Below are 17,915 nucleotides of genomic sequence, written 5' to 3'. Positions count from 1 at the left end.
GAGAGGCAGTAATGTGGCTGCTACTGGCAAGAGTAATGGCAGTGAGACTAAAGCCTTCTCTTTGTGGTTTCCACGCCCGTATCATATCACATAATGCCTCGGGCCATTACACCGTTAAATGCCCGGTGTGGGTAGCACGCTGCGGCGAGCATCTCTCGGCTAACAGTGGAAGCTAACCGGCGGAGCTATCGTGTGAACTGTCCGGGTATGAACACGGCAGTCATCCAGGGAAATTAATAATCAATCCTTTGATTATAGCAGGCACACTGCACTACCTGGTTTAGTTTGAGGAAATGAACTATCTTTATTCAAAGCTGTTCAATTACGACCGAACTATCATCCAAAGTAACGGGGAAAAAAATATCCGGAATAACAGGAAACCGCTTCAGGGTTATTTTACTGGATATTCGTTTCCTTCCAACTTTTTTTCTTTTTGAGTTAAGAATAGATCTTAGGTTAAGTAGATCGCCTCTTTTCCGATACGTTTGGTGTAATTATATGACGGTGATCTTTCCAATGACACGAAAGAAGCCACAGCTACGTTTTGCTGTATTCATCAATCTCTGTTCAAAGTCCGAAAGCCATTGTACTTCATTTTATTTTCACTTAGCAAGTAAAGTTCTGTTTTAGACTCCCTGAGGGTTTATAATCAAAAATAGGCATAAGTATTTATCAATTTTACATGACATCTGTAGAGTGAGTAGATGCAATGACTAATTTGAGCATAAACATTTAGTTTATTAATTCAGCTGCTGACACCAGTTGAGTGTCTTTGGGTTTACAGTAAAGATTCACCGATTATGCTATAACATTTAAGATTTTTTTTTAATCTATGCTCTTTGAAACAGGGAGTAGTAGGTTTGAGTTTTTAGATTTGACTCATTTTTCTCACAGCCATTCAAGGGGAAATTGTCCGATTCTGGTCTCTGAATGATCGATTTGTGCATCTATTGTTTAGAGACGTGTGCCATTTTCATGTAGCAGCTACATTCTAGTCAGTTTATAGGAACACAATCGATAATTCATCTGATTACTGTACTGTAGTGCAACTTAGCTGTTCAGACTCTTCAGGGGGCTTTTAAGGACAATCACCCTAAACAAGTTGGTGTGTGCATCAAATCTCCACATCCACACTGGAAAAATATTATTTTACATTTGCGGAGACGTGCTAAAAATACTCGAGATGTCATGAAATCAGATTTGGAGCTTTGTTGTGGTTACAGGGTGTGTTCATGTTAATCCAGAGCCTACCGGTGTATTACCATGGATAGACTGTGAGTCATCCTCCACAGTTTTACACCCTCTTCCTCCCAGACTCATTGATGAGGTAATCTTTAGACTGAATGGGCAAACCAACTGTAGTTTCAACTGCAGATGTCTTAGTGATGAGCATCATGCCATTAGCCGTGCACAGGAAGGAGTCATCCTTTTCCAGTACTAATGGCATGTGCAGGAATTCCAGGCAGCCTGTTCATTTTACATCCAAATATAGCTTTTAGCTGTGATGCAAACATTTATTGAATTAAGAAACAAATGTCAGTTATTATACAAGAAGGCATGAGATTATGTATGAGACATTCTTAATAAATTAACATAAGACAAAACATGGACTGGTATGATTATCATGTACTTCAGTTGAGATTTCTGTGACTTATGAAAGAAATAAAAAGGTACAGAGGTCCTGATCATTATGGAAGTATAAGGCCTAATCCATATGTAGCTGGATATCTGGGAAACCATATAGATTTTAATGCGATTTGGCCGTTTATCTACATGTAGAAACTGTTTAATATGAAAAAAAATAAATAAGATTAATAAAAACTAAGACCAAAGTGGAGATTTGAGAAGTCTCCTTATTTGTGTTTGTGTGTGGACATTTGAAACGGGAGATTTAGAGGTCCACACTGTCTGTGTAGTCATTGTTATTGTTTGGTTGAGGAAAAGTGGCTGCCATCAGTGAGGTACTGAATTTTTTGTCGGTCCAGAAGCTTTTTGTTTGTTTTTTACAAGACCAGCTGCTTTAATACAAAGAGTTGCGATGGAGAATGAATGCTTGGAGGTCAGCTGTGTTACACCAGCCATTCCTCCCTATACAGAGGTATAATTCTGTTCAACGTCCACAAACTTGGTTTGATACAATTCCAAACCGACATTGTCTTGTGTTTGATGAACTTAATATTCTAACACTGTATTTAAAAGTAGTTCAACCTCTCTGTCTATTGAAACAAATGAACCTCCTAGTGATATTTCATCCCCAACAGGAAGTTGTCATTGTTTTCAAGGATTGTGATTGGCTGACAGGTTTTAGCTGTGCCTTACACTGCCCCCTATGGGTTTGGCATGTTTAAAACAATTCTCTCTTGTGCATGATATTTTTTAAAATGATGTGGCGGAAATCTTCATTTTTATAAAGGCCCGGGTGTATAAAACCCAAGATTTAACTTTTTGCAGCTTTCTGTCATAACATGGTGTGGGATTCAACTCTGAAGCATTTTTAAAAGGGAGATTTTATTTTTAAAGGTTAGTTTATTTTGCACATAATGTGTTTATTAAAAAATGCTATTTAACACCCTGCAAAATCATTCACTGTTCTGCTGAACCACAGCAGTTTTATATTTATGAAACTTGAATAAAAGTAAATTATATAACAGATTTCAGAGGGTCCTATAATTCTTTCTCATTATGAAAATGGCACAGTATCATGTTAACTAAATATTCAAACAAAATCTGTATAAAATTGTCAAATTGCTGTTGTTTAGAAAAGCACCAGACTACTGATTAAAAAATGTTGAAGGCTATGATAATATTGTACATATACATTTTTGGATTTGACATATAAACAAGAATACAGAATAAATTCAGTATTATGTTTAATGTTATCGATTTGCTATTTTCAATAGACAACACAAGTACTTTGTGTAAATTGTTATGGGAAGCTGATTTGTGATGCAGACTATCTGAAGCAAAATAAACATTAAAAGGAGAAGTGAGATGTGTTTAAATGCTCTAGATGTCCTTGTGTTATAAAGTCTTTGTCTGCCTCTCTCGTAGGTTTACTGTGTATTAACTTTACCATTATATTAATGTGCCACTAAGCTGAGGTTTTTCTCAAGTTAAAAAATGAAAGCTAGGCATGACGGTAACACTGTATTCAAGACAGCTGGGAAAAGCATTGATGTGTAACTTTGTCCCATCAAAAGTCTTTTTGCCTGTATTCAATCATTTGATCCTGACCAGTAATTTGAATAAATGCAGTGAAGCGTATTTCAGTCTACCTTTTGTTCCATGTCTTCACCATAGGATTATGTTTTCATCAGACTTTGTATCTGTTCTGGTTGTTTAAGATCCTTTTAGAGCCAAAAGCCTTTGGAAATATTTTATTTCTAAAGCAAACTTCTGCAGTTGACGAGTCAGACAAGGCTAAAATATATTTATGCTGCCTCTTTTGTCTTTAATGTACTTCCAGTCTGAATGTGTCCCTGTTTTAATCTTTTAACCTGATTCCCACGGCCTGTCAGCCTGCAGAGTAAAATAAACAAACGGTGGAAAGAGGCTGGCTTACTACCTCTTCTCATATTTTAGGCTCATTCAAATTTTTACCGAGTCACTTCAACAAGAACCTGCATTGCTAAATTTGGTGCTTGAATAGAAACTCATGTCCAGTTTTTTTTAAACCTCAAATTAGTTTTTTTATTAATTGAAAAAAAAACATATCTAAATAAACTCAGATGTGAGCCTGATTTAATTTCATTTTAAAATATCAATTTAAAGTAATTCGATTTATTTATTTATTTTTTTTCAGTAAAGATATATTAATGGAAGCATCGCATGCATACTGAAGCGTTAGGTAGATGTGAGAAGTCCATTAATGGTCATCTGATGTCTCTCTGACCTAACCTGTGTATGGAGTTGGAGTATTATGAATCAGGGTTGACATGTGACACATTTTGTTTATTTGATGAAGCTGATTTTGGTCGTGTGGAAATATGTATGAATTGAAAAAGTATTTGGGCCCCTGAAAATATAAATTGTAACAAGAACCAATGGTTATAGATTCATTTTGACACAAAACTGCAAGTCATGTTTATGTCCATCATATCCTAGATGTAGCTGTTGATGTCTGCCTGTAAGTGCATCATATTGATTTAAATGGAGGGAATTATATTACACGACCAATAAGTTGCTCAGCGTTTGAGCTTGATGAAAAATGGTGAGATGTCTTGCAGACTAAAAGGCTGACAGAGGTCCACGGTTTCAGAAGCCGATGTGCGTTTCCCTGATAACGTGTGTGCTTGCAGACACCAAATGTAACAGTCATTCAAAGTTACTCGGCCACATTCTTCAACAAGAGGAATGTTATCAATCTGCGCTCTAAGTTCTGTATGAAACGCCTCATTCATTTGGAATAAATGTTATCTTGTGTCCTTGAGAAGTGGAGTTTTGTGAGGCTAGACTATGACTGCAGACCAGAGAAGCTTGCAGTACTTGAATTGCATGACCTGGATTCCAGAGTCGTGTTTGTGTATGTTAGTGGGATTTAATGAGGGCCTTACTGGTTCTTTGCGTCACTGACTGCTGATGGAAGTGCAGTTCTCTCAGAATTATAGGGTGTTGGTTTGCTATTTAGATGGAACTACTACTGGAGAAAATTACTGCAGAATTTTCAGTCTTTTAGCAAAAGTAATTTCAATTGCCTGGTCAGCTATTTTAAACCAAGTATTTTATCCATTACGTGTGTTTTTAAGACCTGTATTCTGCCAGATGGTTGCGGTATGGTTTGATTCTTTAATGTTCTAGTAATGTTTTGATAATCAACATGTGGTGACATTTGTCTCCCATTCTCCTAAATGTTACAAGACTGGAGAGAATTCTGCATCATCTAACACCACCCCTGCTGTTTTATTCATGAGAGAGAAAAACAAATAAAAGTTAATTTTTTCCCCCAATCACAATGAATATTTGTGCTTGGGCTAATTCAACAGAGGTCTAGCCAACTGGTGCTAGTCTTATAATTAGGTCAGTGGAAATCACCTGAGTGGAGTGGCTGTATCTCAAATGATTGTAGTAAAAGGACACCTGTGCCTTTAAGGGCCGTTCACTGGTTAATCAGTATTCCTGGCTACCATTACAGTATGAAGACACATGTACCCTTCAAGGAAATCAGAAAAAAGGTTATTGCAAAGTATAAGTCAGGGGGACGAATACATAAACCCTCTAAAGTACTGAACATCCCCTGGAGATGTTCAGTACTCCAGGGGATGTACTGAGATCCTGGAGATCAGATACCTGATGATACATCTATCATCAAATGGAATAAATGTATGGTTCATGTCTAAGACTGCCTAGAGGTCATCCTATCAAACTGAGTGACCCTTCAAAAAGGGGACTAGTGAGCGAGAGGTCTGTTACCGAGCAGGTGTGTTCTGGTTTGATATTCTCATAGAATAATCTTTAGTATACGAGTGTATTAATTAGTCAGGCTGTTTGCTCAGGTAGCTAGCCTGTGCTCTTCTGCCTAACAGACATGCTGTTCATATTGTGGACTGTAATTTTGAGACATTATCCTGCTAACCCACTAGGGGGATTAGCAGTACTTGCCAAGAACACATGTTGTCATGCAGGACATGTTACACAGGTTATAATGTCTGCTGCCTGGAAATTAATCTGTTTGCATGTCAACAGATCACCATCCACCACAACTCTTTGAAGATACCTGGATTATGACATCAAGTTTACATTTTCCATAAAAGAAGTATTTTTGAGTTGAATTTAATTGATTCACAATATTTTCTGCTCTTTTCTAAGTCTAAAAATATTTCTATATTGTCAAACAGCATAATTGCATTTCAAAATAGTAGAGAAAGTTATATACGTTTTCCTGAAAATTTAGTTCTATTTTGAAGCATAGATAAGTAACATCTAGTTGTCTGTCAGTTTTTTTTAATCCAATTTCTCTGCTTCCAGCTTCCCTTTCATTCTATTTATACTTTGGAGCAAAACTTTTCATGCTGTGGGTGACGCAAAACCCATTATGTCTAATTTTTTTATTTTTATTTTTTTAATTAATGCACATAGGTCTTAGATTTCTGTCTGAGTGTCTGTGTTCATGAAAGAAGGCTATTAACAGGAAAGTCAGAAGAAACTCCCTAGAGCTTAAAGCATATAAAGGAGTGGCATGTAAGAAAAGATCCCAAGAGACACACTGACGTCAGTGAATCAACCATCGGTACAAACTCATCTCAGGGAAGCACAGAGGTAGCAGTCAGTACTGCTTCATAAATGCAGTAATGCGGGCAAAGCATAGGTTAGTTTTTCAGTTGAGACATGGTAACAGCTTTAACTTTTGGCCCTTCATATCTTCCATATGTCCAAACTGTGCGCAGAACCAATCACTAAATTTGAATATGAGTGAATGTTCCCTTATTTCAATGTCACTTAATGAAGCACGTTATATGTATTGATTACACTCAGATTTGTACAAGATTTTATCTTTGTTAATGAGAATTTTCCACATACAGCTAATGAAAACATGACATTTAAGAATCGAATATTACATCAGACTAATAAAAGAAAAATTAATACAGAAAAGTGGGGCTTTTTTTTCTTTTAATTTATGGTTTCTTTTTCCCCCCCCCCCTTATCTCTTGTGAACAGTCAGCAATAGGAAGGCTCCCCCTCCAGTCCCACCTCGCTCCGCCTCAAAGCCCCTCATCTCGGTGACGTTGCAGAGCAGCACTGAGTCGGCCCAAGACACATACCTTGACCAACAAGACCGGGGCAGCGAGGTCAACAGCCAATCGGGGCGCAGCAACTCATCCGACAGTCTCTGTAGCATACGTACGGGCAGCCTGTTGAAGAGAACCCAGCCTCCAAAAGCCCTCATCTCAGTCGTAAGCCCTGCACTCGCTGCAGGCTCTGGGCCCCCGGTTCCTGCCCCCCGTGACCTCTCCTCCACCACTGTTGCGACCACCACCACCTCAACATCTACTCGGTCCCAAAATGACACCGTGAGCCCTGGTGCCAGCCTAGAGCAGCCCCCAACGGCACCCAAGAGGAAGCTCTCCTCTATTGGAATCCAGGTAGGCCTGCTTTGGTTTTTCACACACAACCGTGAAAACCTTTGGAGCTACAATCCTCTAAAGTTTTAATGTTGTTGATATCTTAGGTGGATTGTCTTCTTCCAGTCCCAAGAGAGGAGCCCGTACCTCTGACTGCACCTTTAAAGTTTCAGTCGATTGGCGTTCAAGTTGAGAACGGCAGGCCGTAAGCAACGTTGCATATATTTGATAATTACAAATATACAAACAAGTATTATCATTCTTTCTATCCTTCTTGCTGTGATTGGTCAATAATTATTTCCGTTCTGAAGTGACGTCACACTTAGTGTGACGGCAGTTTCTGAACTCTGTACTACTCCCAAACATTTTTTAGGCTCCACCTTTTTACTTTATTAGCCTTGCTCTCTTCCCTCCATCAGAACTGTATGTTTACACATGCAAACGGGTATCTCAGCCCTCCATCTACAGTCGATTTAGTCATTTACTATTCATATGTCAGACTCTTTCCAGGATGTTCTAGTTCCATATAGACATTTGGTTTTGCATATCTTTGTCCAGAGATGAACTATTGGAAAATCTTTAGCGTAATTAGTCTTTTATCCTCTTGAAGAGCTGAATTCTCCAACATTCTGAATGCAGCTGCGAATCAGTTGATAATTTAAACCTTGTGACTGTGTCAAACGACCACTAACCTTTAATCTCTTTAAGATAATGAGGGCATTACTAAAACTGGACTTCATTTCCTCTTGGTGATTGTAAAATGTCTGACCTGTTCCAGCTTGTGAGGAGCTTTATAGGTTCCAGTTTGGTCTCACATCTGCACTGTTTATGAATGATGATTCAGGGTGCTGAATGTGACTGGTGCGCTAAAAGCAATTCTTTCATTATTTCAAACTTGATGAAAACATACGCATCTTGTGAGATCACAATAACTGTCCCAGTGAAAACACATTTCCACTGAACAGTAAGCACTTTAAAGTTCAGAGATCTTACTTTGATAATTTATTCTATTTTTATTTTTCTAATGAAATCAGGTTGTCATTAACAGAACAGCCTAACACAACTGTGAAACTGTAAATGAAAGCATCACCAGGACCTGATAAGGTCTAGGTATCTGCTGTAGAAGCTTGATTGAGCAGCTGAAATGTCGATAGGAAATAGTTTTCTTTTTAAATAGCTCCTTACAGTTTTTGTGCTTCCACTGACTTCATTTTTAGGTAACGATCAAGTAGATTTTATCTGTTTCCTGGCACAAACCAGTTTCTTACATAATTTATAGTAAATCACATCCTAGAAACGGCACTGATCAACATTCACACCTGCTCATTGTTGGCATATTGTCACAGAACTCTGACGCTGAGCAGTATGCTAACCTTTTCATTTTTATTTCTCTGTGAACACCTATGCATGTATGTGTATGTAGTGCATTTCCAGCCTTATTCCCTCATAGCTAAGGTTTACTGATAGTTCATCTTGGTTGTTGGTGATTCTGGCAGTTGGCTTTGCAGCAAAACAAAGCTCTGATTGATGTCTCTTTTCTCTTAATTTGACTTTACTGAGCGGAACCTAGAGTGGAGCTGGCAAGTCTAATGTGTTCTGTTCAGAGTAATTTCGCTGTAATCTTATTTGACTGCTTGCTGCTTTTCTCCTGCCTATTGTATCAGATGACAGCAGTTTCATAAACATTAATGCTCAGTAGTATATTTCTTTCCAGTTTTACTCCTGCCATGTCCCGTATGTCATGTCTTTTTGGGCTCTTAATGCCTCATTATTTTGGATTCTAATGCATTCTGTCCTCAAACTCATGGTATGGGCCCAAAGTCCAATTATCATCTTTAGGTTTTTCAGAAGCTGATGTTTTTGTTCATATCTCTGCAGTCTCAGTCGGGATAACAGCATGGCCTCCAGACAAAATACAGAGGTTGAGTCTCAGCCGCAGGATGCCACACCCACAGAAAACGCAACCAATTGCACCAACAGCCAGACTTTGAATAGCACCACAACTAACGGACAAGACAAAGCCATGGAACAGCATCACCTTAAACACACGTCGGCTCCGTCAAGGACATCCAGCTCGCCTCCCGAGACTCTGGACCCAGCTTTAGACCCCTCCTCCCTGCCGCCTCCAGACCCCAGCCTCGAGTCTGGGAACTGCAGCTCCCAGGGAGACGGCATGCACTCCAGTACGCCAGCGTGCCTCCGAGACGGGAACTGGTTCCTGAAGCTGCTGCAGGCAGAAACGGGCCGCATGGAGGGCTGGTGTCAACAGATGGAGCAGGAGACCAAAGACAACAATCTCTCAGAGGAGGGTAAGAGAACATCAAAACATTTAGGCCTAGTCGACTTTTGAATGTCTGCCATCCTCATGTATTACAACATGCATTAGAGCTGCATCATGTAATATGAATATAGTCATAGCATTATCACTGCATGCAAAATTTGTTTTGCAAAGGATGATTTGGCCAAAATCTTCCAAGTGCTTTGAACTTGCATTTTTCATGCTAATGTTTAGTGAGATGGGCAGAGTCCACAGCTTGTATGGCTGTAAGCTTTAATCCATTTCCTTTTGGTTATCATGGCAACATTAGATTCCATTTGACCTCTTCTATACGTACTTTATTCATATATCCATACTAAGCTTTTTTTGTAACTGGGGTTTTAAAGCAAGGAGAAATTTCAGACTTCTGTAGGTTGTCTCAAAACGTGTTTGTGTCTGTTGAGTTAAAGCAGTACATCCTTTACTGCCGTTAACTCAACTACTGCAGACCATTAAAGTGGGTGTAGGCTCTTCTATAGTTGGTTTGACTCCACTGCAGTCGTGTGATGTTTTCATCTTCCAGAATATGAAGCAGGCTCTCAGACCAGTCAATATCTACTTTCTGAAATATAAATGGGGGAAGATGACGAGCAGTAAAGGGTTTTTCAAATAGTCATTCTTTCTGTTCTGAGATGTTCAATAATGAGTTCCCATTTACATGCAAATACAGGGAATAAAATCACTGAATTGGAAGCAAAAATATATAGTGAATGAAGGGCTTGTAAAAACACTGTTTAGTGTGACAAGACAAACATCACACACATAATTTTACATCTTGTGCAAAGTGTAAAGATGTGTGTCTTTGCCTATTTCAGTGTTGGGGACAATCCGTAGTGCAGTAGGGAGTGCTCAGCTTCTCATTTCACAGAAGTTTGAGCAGTTCAGAGGCCTCTGCAACGAGAATCTGGTGAGTAGTTTTATTACACCCTCAGTATTTCTCTGCAGATTAATGCTACCCTATTTACAGGGTAGATATTCTCATCGTTGCACCATTTACTTGCCAGTTTGGTCAGACTTGCAGCTCACAACGAGTTACTGCATTTGACTCACGTGGGGAAAAAAACATTTCTGCTAATCCCAAATTTTATGGCTAAATATCAGTGCTTTTGTACTGAAGGAGGATGTATAAATAGGTGAAAGTAGCATAGGAGGAAGTACCTTTTTGCCTGATAAACTTTATGCTCACAAACATCTCAACTCCCTGTTCAGGCAAAAGGGCTGATTCAGTCATTGTTCTGTGTATAAATGGCCACATGTTTATAAATTATTCCTGTTTTTAATGAATAAAACCGTCTGTCCTCTGTGCAACAACAGCCAATCAGACGGAGTGTTGCATGATTTCTAATAGCTTCCAGTCTTTAGAGACATGTGGAACCATGTTTTCTTTTCCCTTTTTGTTTTATTTTTGTAATTGCATGCATACATAATTACAGACACTGCTTTATTTACATCCTTTTTTTTAATTTATAGGTTTTGTAACTCTAAAATTTGGTAATTGCCCTATAAATCTAATCCATCAACTTTCATTTTGTGTGTGTGATTTGATTCCTGCAGTACTGATGACTTGTATAGTCATCAGAACAAAATTTTTGGTCTAACTTTGCTGTTGTTAGACTTTAATCCTACATGTTTTCTATTCCTATTTTACATATGGTCAGGATGTGCTTTCTCTTGATCCATTAGTTTAGCATTGTTGACAACGAAAAGTCAAATATTTCCTTCAATTTCTAATCTAATAAAATATTTTAAATGGATTTTTTTTTTTTTTTTTTTACCAAAAAAAAAAAACTTGAATGCGAACCCAAGACCAACGGCACAGGACCTTGCAGGCTTCTGGGATCTGCTGCAGCTCTCAATAGAAGACATCAGCATGAAATTTGACGAGCTCTACCAACTAAAGGCGAACAACTGGCAACTTCCAGAGAAGCCGGAGAAGGTGATTGTTGTCAGTGTACTGTACAACAATTATACATGCATAGTCATTATATAAATAATGAGAACAATGTTTAGTACTATTGTTCTCATTGTTATCGTTAATCATCAAATTGCTACCTTAAATAAGTTCCAAATTTTTACTGATTGAGTTGTTTTCAACTTTGAGATTATTGCAACTTTTTAATTAGCATTATGACTTAATGCGTCTTCATTTAGTTTCCCTCACATTCCTTTACCCGTGACATAATTTTCTCAGGATGAAAACAAGCAGCTTCCGTCATCTGTGCCAAAGAAGCAGTCTAAGCCGCGGCTGTCAACAGGGAAGGACAGGAGCGTGGACTCTGCTGTGGACAAGCAGCGGCAGGAAGCCAGAAAGCGTTTGATGGCAGCGAAAAAGGCAGCGTCGGTACGACAGAACTCCGCCACGGAAAGTGCTGACAGCATCGAAATCTACGTCCCCGAGGCCCAGACCCGCCTCTGAGAACAAGCCACCACCGATGATGAAACAAAATCCTGACTCACTTTCAGATACCCGTTGACACAGACACACAGTTTTGAGATGAACACACACACGCGCGTATGACGGATGCACAGAGGCCGATCTGCTTCAGCAGTGCGGCTGATGGATAAAAGACGTGAGGATCACAGGGCACCGTAATATTCCAGGTCGTGATCCGGCCGCCTTGGGACAGAAAAACCTTCACAGATGTTTAATACTATTGTTCTCATTGTTATTGTTGATATTATAATTATCTCCTAAAATATTTCAAGACTGTCTTTAATTGTGCGAGTATCTTGGATTAGGACATCATGTACCTTGTGAACTGAAAAATCTTGGTATCCCAGAAGTTTACGTTTTAGAAAAAAAAAAAAAAAAAAAAAATCCCCTCACTGCTGAGTCTACCGGCAAATTGTGGCTGTGCGGTTTACGAGCTGAGCTACCATCCACACACACTCAGGACACACATGCAGGTGTACTCGCTGTCCAGAGTCTTCCTGTTCTCTCTTTGTATTTGGCGTGTGGTGCAAGCTCTTTACTGTGTGAGGAATACAAGATGGCATTTGAACAGAAGAGAACAAGAGGAAGGCAGTAGCATATATTATAAATAACACACTATTACAATGTTAATTTTGTAAATGCTGTATACCAGAATAATTGTTAGAAAGAGGTCAGTGTTAAGCACGAAGTTAGTTTTTTATAAATCGAGTACATTTACTGTCATGATATATTAGCACTTGATGCAATCATTCGCTTCATCTTTTTTCCTCTATTCCTCCCTTTCACAAACATTCATCTCAAGCTGTCAGTCAATATCCAATCATATGTTGATTTTTTTTTTTTTTTTTTGAGCAAGTGATTTATGGAAAGTCTGCTTAATTAATCATCTATAGTGGAATGTATGAACTTATGACTTGGTCACCGCACTTTCAGTTCACCACAGATCAAGTTCGGCCACCTTTTTATTTTCCTAATCATTCTAACTTTTCACTGCATCCCGATGGGATGTGGGGGACCAAGACATTCACCTCTCAATGTGGCGTTCCCGTTCAACCGAGCCGCAGCATGAGGTGGGGAGGGCGGAGGGAGGGTTACTCGCTCCTGGTAAGGGATCGAAATAGGAAAGCAATAATCTAATTCAGACCAATGCAAGCTGCAGGTGTCCATTCTTAAATTGCGCATCTTAATGTGAAGGACAAAAAGAGCGAACTGTGCTGTTGAAATGAAAAATCTCAGGTTGAACACTTGATAGTAAAACCACTATACATTGAATATTTTCTGTATAAGCTTAAAACAATTGGCCAAATGCTCTGAACCTTTCGAAAACGCTTCTTATGCATCCGGACGTAATAAGAGATGCTCCTCCCCCTCCCAAGTGTGGTGCAGTTTTGTACAGTCTTAATACGACGAATGACATGTCCGTCGCCTCATTTGTTGCATCATGATTTTTTATTTTTATTTTGTTAGAATCAAACTGAGGTACAACTGTTTAACTTTAAGTTTTAATGTAATTGACTTTTTTTTTTTTACTTTCATCTTTAATATAAATTACAAAAACATGTAATTTAACAAATGTTTGAAATGCAAGAAAATTTCTACTCTGCCAAGTTAGCAACTCATTTCAGTTTCATTTGATCACTTTATTTAAATTTTTATTTAAATATGTTTTGAGTTCAACTGCAATTTTTTTTTCCATGTGTTTTGCCTCTTCATATGTGACATGTCATGTCTTATAGATTTGAATTAGAATATTTTTTTCAAAACAATAAATTTGAGAACTTTATGATTGGAGCTGGACTTTGCAAATGATCTTTCAGACATGCATATATAGAGGGCCAAAAGTGCTACAATTCACCAAATAGATTAAAAAAAAAAGTTTAGCCTTATGTGGTATGTGATTGCTTAAAAATGAAATGATTACATGAAACAAGTTCAAAATGGATCAAATATTTTACTACATTTAAATAAGTATGAATTAATCTTTAAGCATCATCTCATTTTACTTGCACTCCTACAGTAGACCCGACTGCTTTAATCTGCGCAGCAGATAACTACAGAACAATCACCTTGTCTATCTTGTGCGATCACAATTTCATTTTGATTAGTAAATCTGACCAATCAAATAAATTGTTGCGACACAGGACTATAAAATAAACATAGATGCCTTTTGTAATAAATTCAGTTTGTTAAAACAGTGTTTTTAATATTTGTGTATTTTATAAATTGGAATGTTTATGCAACTAGAGATACTTTAGTTAAGTTATGCATTACCAATTTCAATTACATTATCACATATTTCAGTTTTTCATTTTTGTGTGTTTTATAGAATTCTGGCACTTTTGTCCCTCCATTTTTAGGTTGGTGAAGATTGTTTCTCTAAGAGCTGGTTCTCCCCCTACTTGTCAGTTAATGTGTGACACTCAGAACATGTATTGCTTCTTCTTTGAGTCGGTCATAAATGATCAAGCAAAGGATGTTGAACTGGGAATGCTAATACAGCGCTGCATAATCAGTTCTATTTGTATAGCATCAACAGTGGACATGTGCACCTCATTGTCCAAAGAAATCATTAAACATCCCTTTGCTACATGTCCTGGTCATCATTCCTGCTGTCTTTCTTTATTGCACTCATTCATGATCCAATGGTAATATTAGCTGCCAAGTTGATATTACACCTATAGTAAATTCTAAACATTACTGCAGATCTTTTATTGTTACTGTGTAATCTCTGAAAGCATGGCCTTTCTTTAATATAAGATATACAAAGATTCTTACCAGTAAACTTTCAGTGTTCCTTTAACTGGGTCTTGCAAATGATCTGTATGAGGCATTCAGGGTATGTACTGTGCGTTGGTGTTTATAACTGTGACGAATGGTGGCAAGCCCTTTCTCTCTCTCTTTTTTCGTATCATTTTTGAGCCGGATCCCTTTATCTGCCCATACACTGAGATCAAGACTTCCGATCAGGGATCTTTAGACAGTTTACCAGTACTTCCCGAGTTTCAAAGGGCTACAAAATGGACAAACGTTGACCAGAAGGTGCAACTCTGGAGATGCATTTTGCTAATGTGCTTTTCAGCCACCATGTGAGTGAGGCAATATTTTCCCGGCTATGTGAGGAATAAGTTTATTGTGGCTGCTTGATGGACTGAAACACATAATCATTAAATAGTACATTCTTACTGCAGAACCTATCCTTAGTGGCCTCATCTCCCTGGCCACATGTCTGTCCTCTCAGAGAGCCAGCTAGTCAAATAAGCAAAAACTGTAGTTCCAGAATCTGTTGTACTGAATAATTTTACACGAGAAGCACATATCTTACACATGAAGGGTTGTTTAAAGTTAACTGTGTATTAGTTAGACACTGTGAACCTAGTTTCTTTCAAAGATAAGAATTGTGATTGCAATGATTTATGTGGCATATTTTCTGTATTACATAAGATGTAGAATTAAAGAGGAATGCCACTGAGTTTTTGGAATGTATATTTTTATTTATTGTGTATAAAATTAATGAATTGTCTCAATTCTATTAATTCTTCTTATACATGGCACATAGAAAAAAATATATACAGCAAACCAGTCTTTGTGTTTCCAGATTGTTTTGTGTTCAGTTGATACATTTGCTTTATAACCAAAAATAAAACGAGGATCAGCAACTGATTTCTTTTTCTTCATATTAGCCCTAGTCAGAAAAACAGCACCTGCCATAAGGACAACAAAAACTGCAGTTCATACGCTCAATATGGACAATTGTGTTATGAAAATTCTGACAATAAATTCTATTTTTCTGATTGTCTAGAACAGAAACTGCAGCAGGTATTACCTAATATGATATCTGATGTACTCTTTGCTTTTTGTTGCTGCAGATTGTAGAGCAGCAACGAAAACAAGCATTCAGGCCATAAAAGGTAACCTGTTTTAGAAGTAATGACACTGTACTGGTGCCAGTAATTTTCTCACATATGGATGCAATGTGTGTGTTTCTGTGTACTTCCACATATTTACGCAATGCAACATAGTCATCATGTATGCTTATCTATAAACATTTCAAAGTTACTTCATCCTTGACCCATTTAACTAAACGTCAAGAAAAAAGGAATGGAGTACACATCATCTGTCCTTCTCTTGATTATAGCTCCCCCTACTGGCTTGTTGTGAAAGACAAACTTTAAAAAAAGAAAAACTTTGATATATTATTAAAATATCTAATATGTTTTATCGATTGAAGCAATTAATCAGTCAATGAAAAGTAAGGATTATTTACTTTACAAAATAAAATTCTTTCAAAAGTTCAATGAATTTTCACCTCTTATGCAATCCGAGCTAACATTATTTTTACACACATTTGATGGATTTTTTAGTATTATTTAATTGTTCTACTTTACTTTCAACAAAACTAAAGGTAAAATAAAAATACTTTTAGAATAAAACATATTAGAAAGCAGAAAGTCATACAAAACCATAGAACAAATTAAATGAACAAACTAGAAATCTAAAAATGTATTTTATTTAAATATGACCAAATATAACAGAAAAAAGTCTTAAATTATCCTTATTTACTTTATCCTACCTTATTTTTGTTATTGTTATATAGTTTTTTTTTGTTTTGTTTGTTTCTTCATTGTTTATTCACATTGGGACAAGAGTTAAGTAATACTGGATAGCCTTAACCAATTTGCAATTCACAACCCAAGATGGACCACCTAGGAAGTTAAAGTATCACACATATACATAACAAGTACAAGTAAAAAGTAACTAATAAAACATATTTCCTAAAAGGCTACTCAAGCAACTGATATGATCATCTAACTTTAATACATAAAGATGATGACTTTAGACCAGGGGTGTCCAAAGTCGGTCTTCCAGGGGTTATCCTGCATGTTTTAGTTTTCTCCCTGGTGGTAGTAACAACCACTTCAGTATGTCAGAGTTCTTCTTAGGCCTCTAATGAGCCATCATTTGATCCAGGTGTGTTAAACCAGGGAGAGAACTAAAACACGCAGGCCCTCGTGGACCGACTTTGGGCACCCCTGCTTTAGACAGATCAAAATGTAAGGTAATGTGTAAATTCTGGCTTTTCAAAATGAAGACATTAATACAAATAAATAATATGCTTACAAAACTAGAAAATTCCTGAAGAAATTTCACTGGGGCCCGCCAAAGTGTGCCCATCGGTTTGGACCCAGCGTTCTGATGCTAAAAATAAGCATTAATGCTAAGCTTGGCTAAATTGTAGTCAATAACCTGTGGAGAGGTTGCTGTGAAGCATGTTGACTAAGCTGTACTTGTACCATTCATTATGTTAAAATCAATGCATAAGCTAAAATTAGCAAAAATGCTAATGTTAGCATGAAGGCTATCAGTAGCATGTGGAGCATCACTAGCATGTTGTCTGTCATTGACTTACTCCATTCAGTATACTAAACATGGCAAATAAGTAAGAAAATTAACAATTAGGTTATTTTAGGTAAAAGGCTAATGCTGATGTACTAGTCAAGGGCAGTGAAATGCTAATAAAACAAACATAAAAAAGGCTAATATTATAGCACTGCCTATAATATGCACTAACGTGGGAGGAATATTCCAGTAAGCTTCATTTTAAATGACCACACTAATTCAATGTGAAATAGTAGTTTGGTTAAAACAGTCATGTAAATCCCAAAAGACCAATTGCATGATGTAAAAATGGTCAAGACTTTTATTTTGAATTTTTTATTAAGCTTCATTTTAAATGATCACACTGATCCAATGTGTAACAGTGGTTGGGTTAAACCTAGCCCTCTGTTTTAACTATGTTCGCCATAGTTAGAACTAGTCCGAATCAGCAGCTGTTCTGTTGCCATGGTAATTAATCCTCTCTGCCAACTGTCAGCTGTGAGAGAGACACACAGGGGGAGACATAATTCTGTCTGTTTGAGCCAACAAGTTTCACTAAAAAAAGCAGTCCGAACAACTCCTTCCCGTTCGGGAACCGTGATACGTATTCGAAAACCGTTTGAAGTGTATGAGAGGGCTATTACCGATAGAGCAATACCTGTAGGCGTGGCGGCGATTTAAAAATTATTTTGGGGTCAGAAATCCACTCTTTTTCTCACGCTAGCGGAGC

General features: G+C 37.6%; 1 protein-coding gene across 6 annotated transcripts in view; it reads left to right on the top strand.

The window, feature by feature from the left end:
* Positions 1-14,398, top strand: part of dlgap4a (discs, large (Drosophila) homolog-associated protein 4a) — a 60,483-nt gene extending 46,085 nt beyond the window's left edge. For 4 of the 6 annotated variants that reach the window (XM_015046748.1, XM_015046750.1, XM_015046745.1 and 1 more), the window contains 6 exons: positions 6,655-7,079; positions 7,166-7,263; positions 8,937-9,367; positions 10,191-10,282; positions 11,162-11,311; positions 11,564-14,398. In XM_015046748.1, the coding sequence (XP_014902234.1) occupies positions 6,655-7,079; positions 7,166-7,263; positions 8,937-9,367; positions 10,191-10,282; positions 11,162-11,311; positions 11,564-11,791 (1,424 nt within the window). In that variant the 3' untranslated portion in view covers positions 11,792-14,398. The remainder of the gene's footprint in view (positions 1-6,654; positions 7,080-7,165; positions 7,264-8,936; positions 9,368-10,190; positions 10,283-11,161; positions 11,312-11,563) is intronic. The other 2 variants (XM_015046749.1, XM_015046751.1) reach the window with 1 other exon arrangement.
* The last annotated feature ends 3,517 nt before the right edge of the window (positions 14,399-17,915 follow it).

This window comes from Poecilia latipinna, unplaced genomic scaffold (assembly GCF_001443285.1).
Source record: "Poecilia latipinna isolate Pla-1442-1.1 unplaced genomic scaffold, P_latipinna-1.0 Scaffold791, whole genome shotgun sequence".
NCBI classification, from domain to species: domain Eukaryota; kingdom Metazoa; phylum Chordata; class Actinopteri; order Cyprinodontiformes; family Poeciliidae; genus Poecilia; species Poecilia latipinna.
The sequence above is the reverse complement of the archived record's forward strand: the minus strand, read 5'-3'. Positions and strand labels throughout refer to the sequence as shown.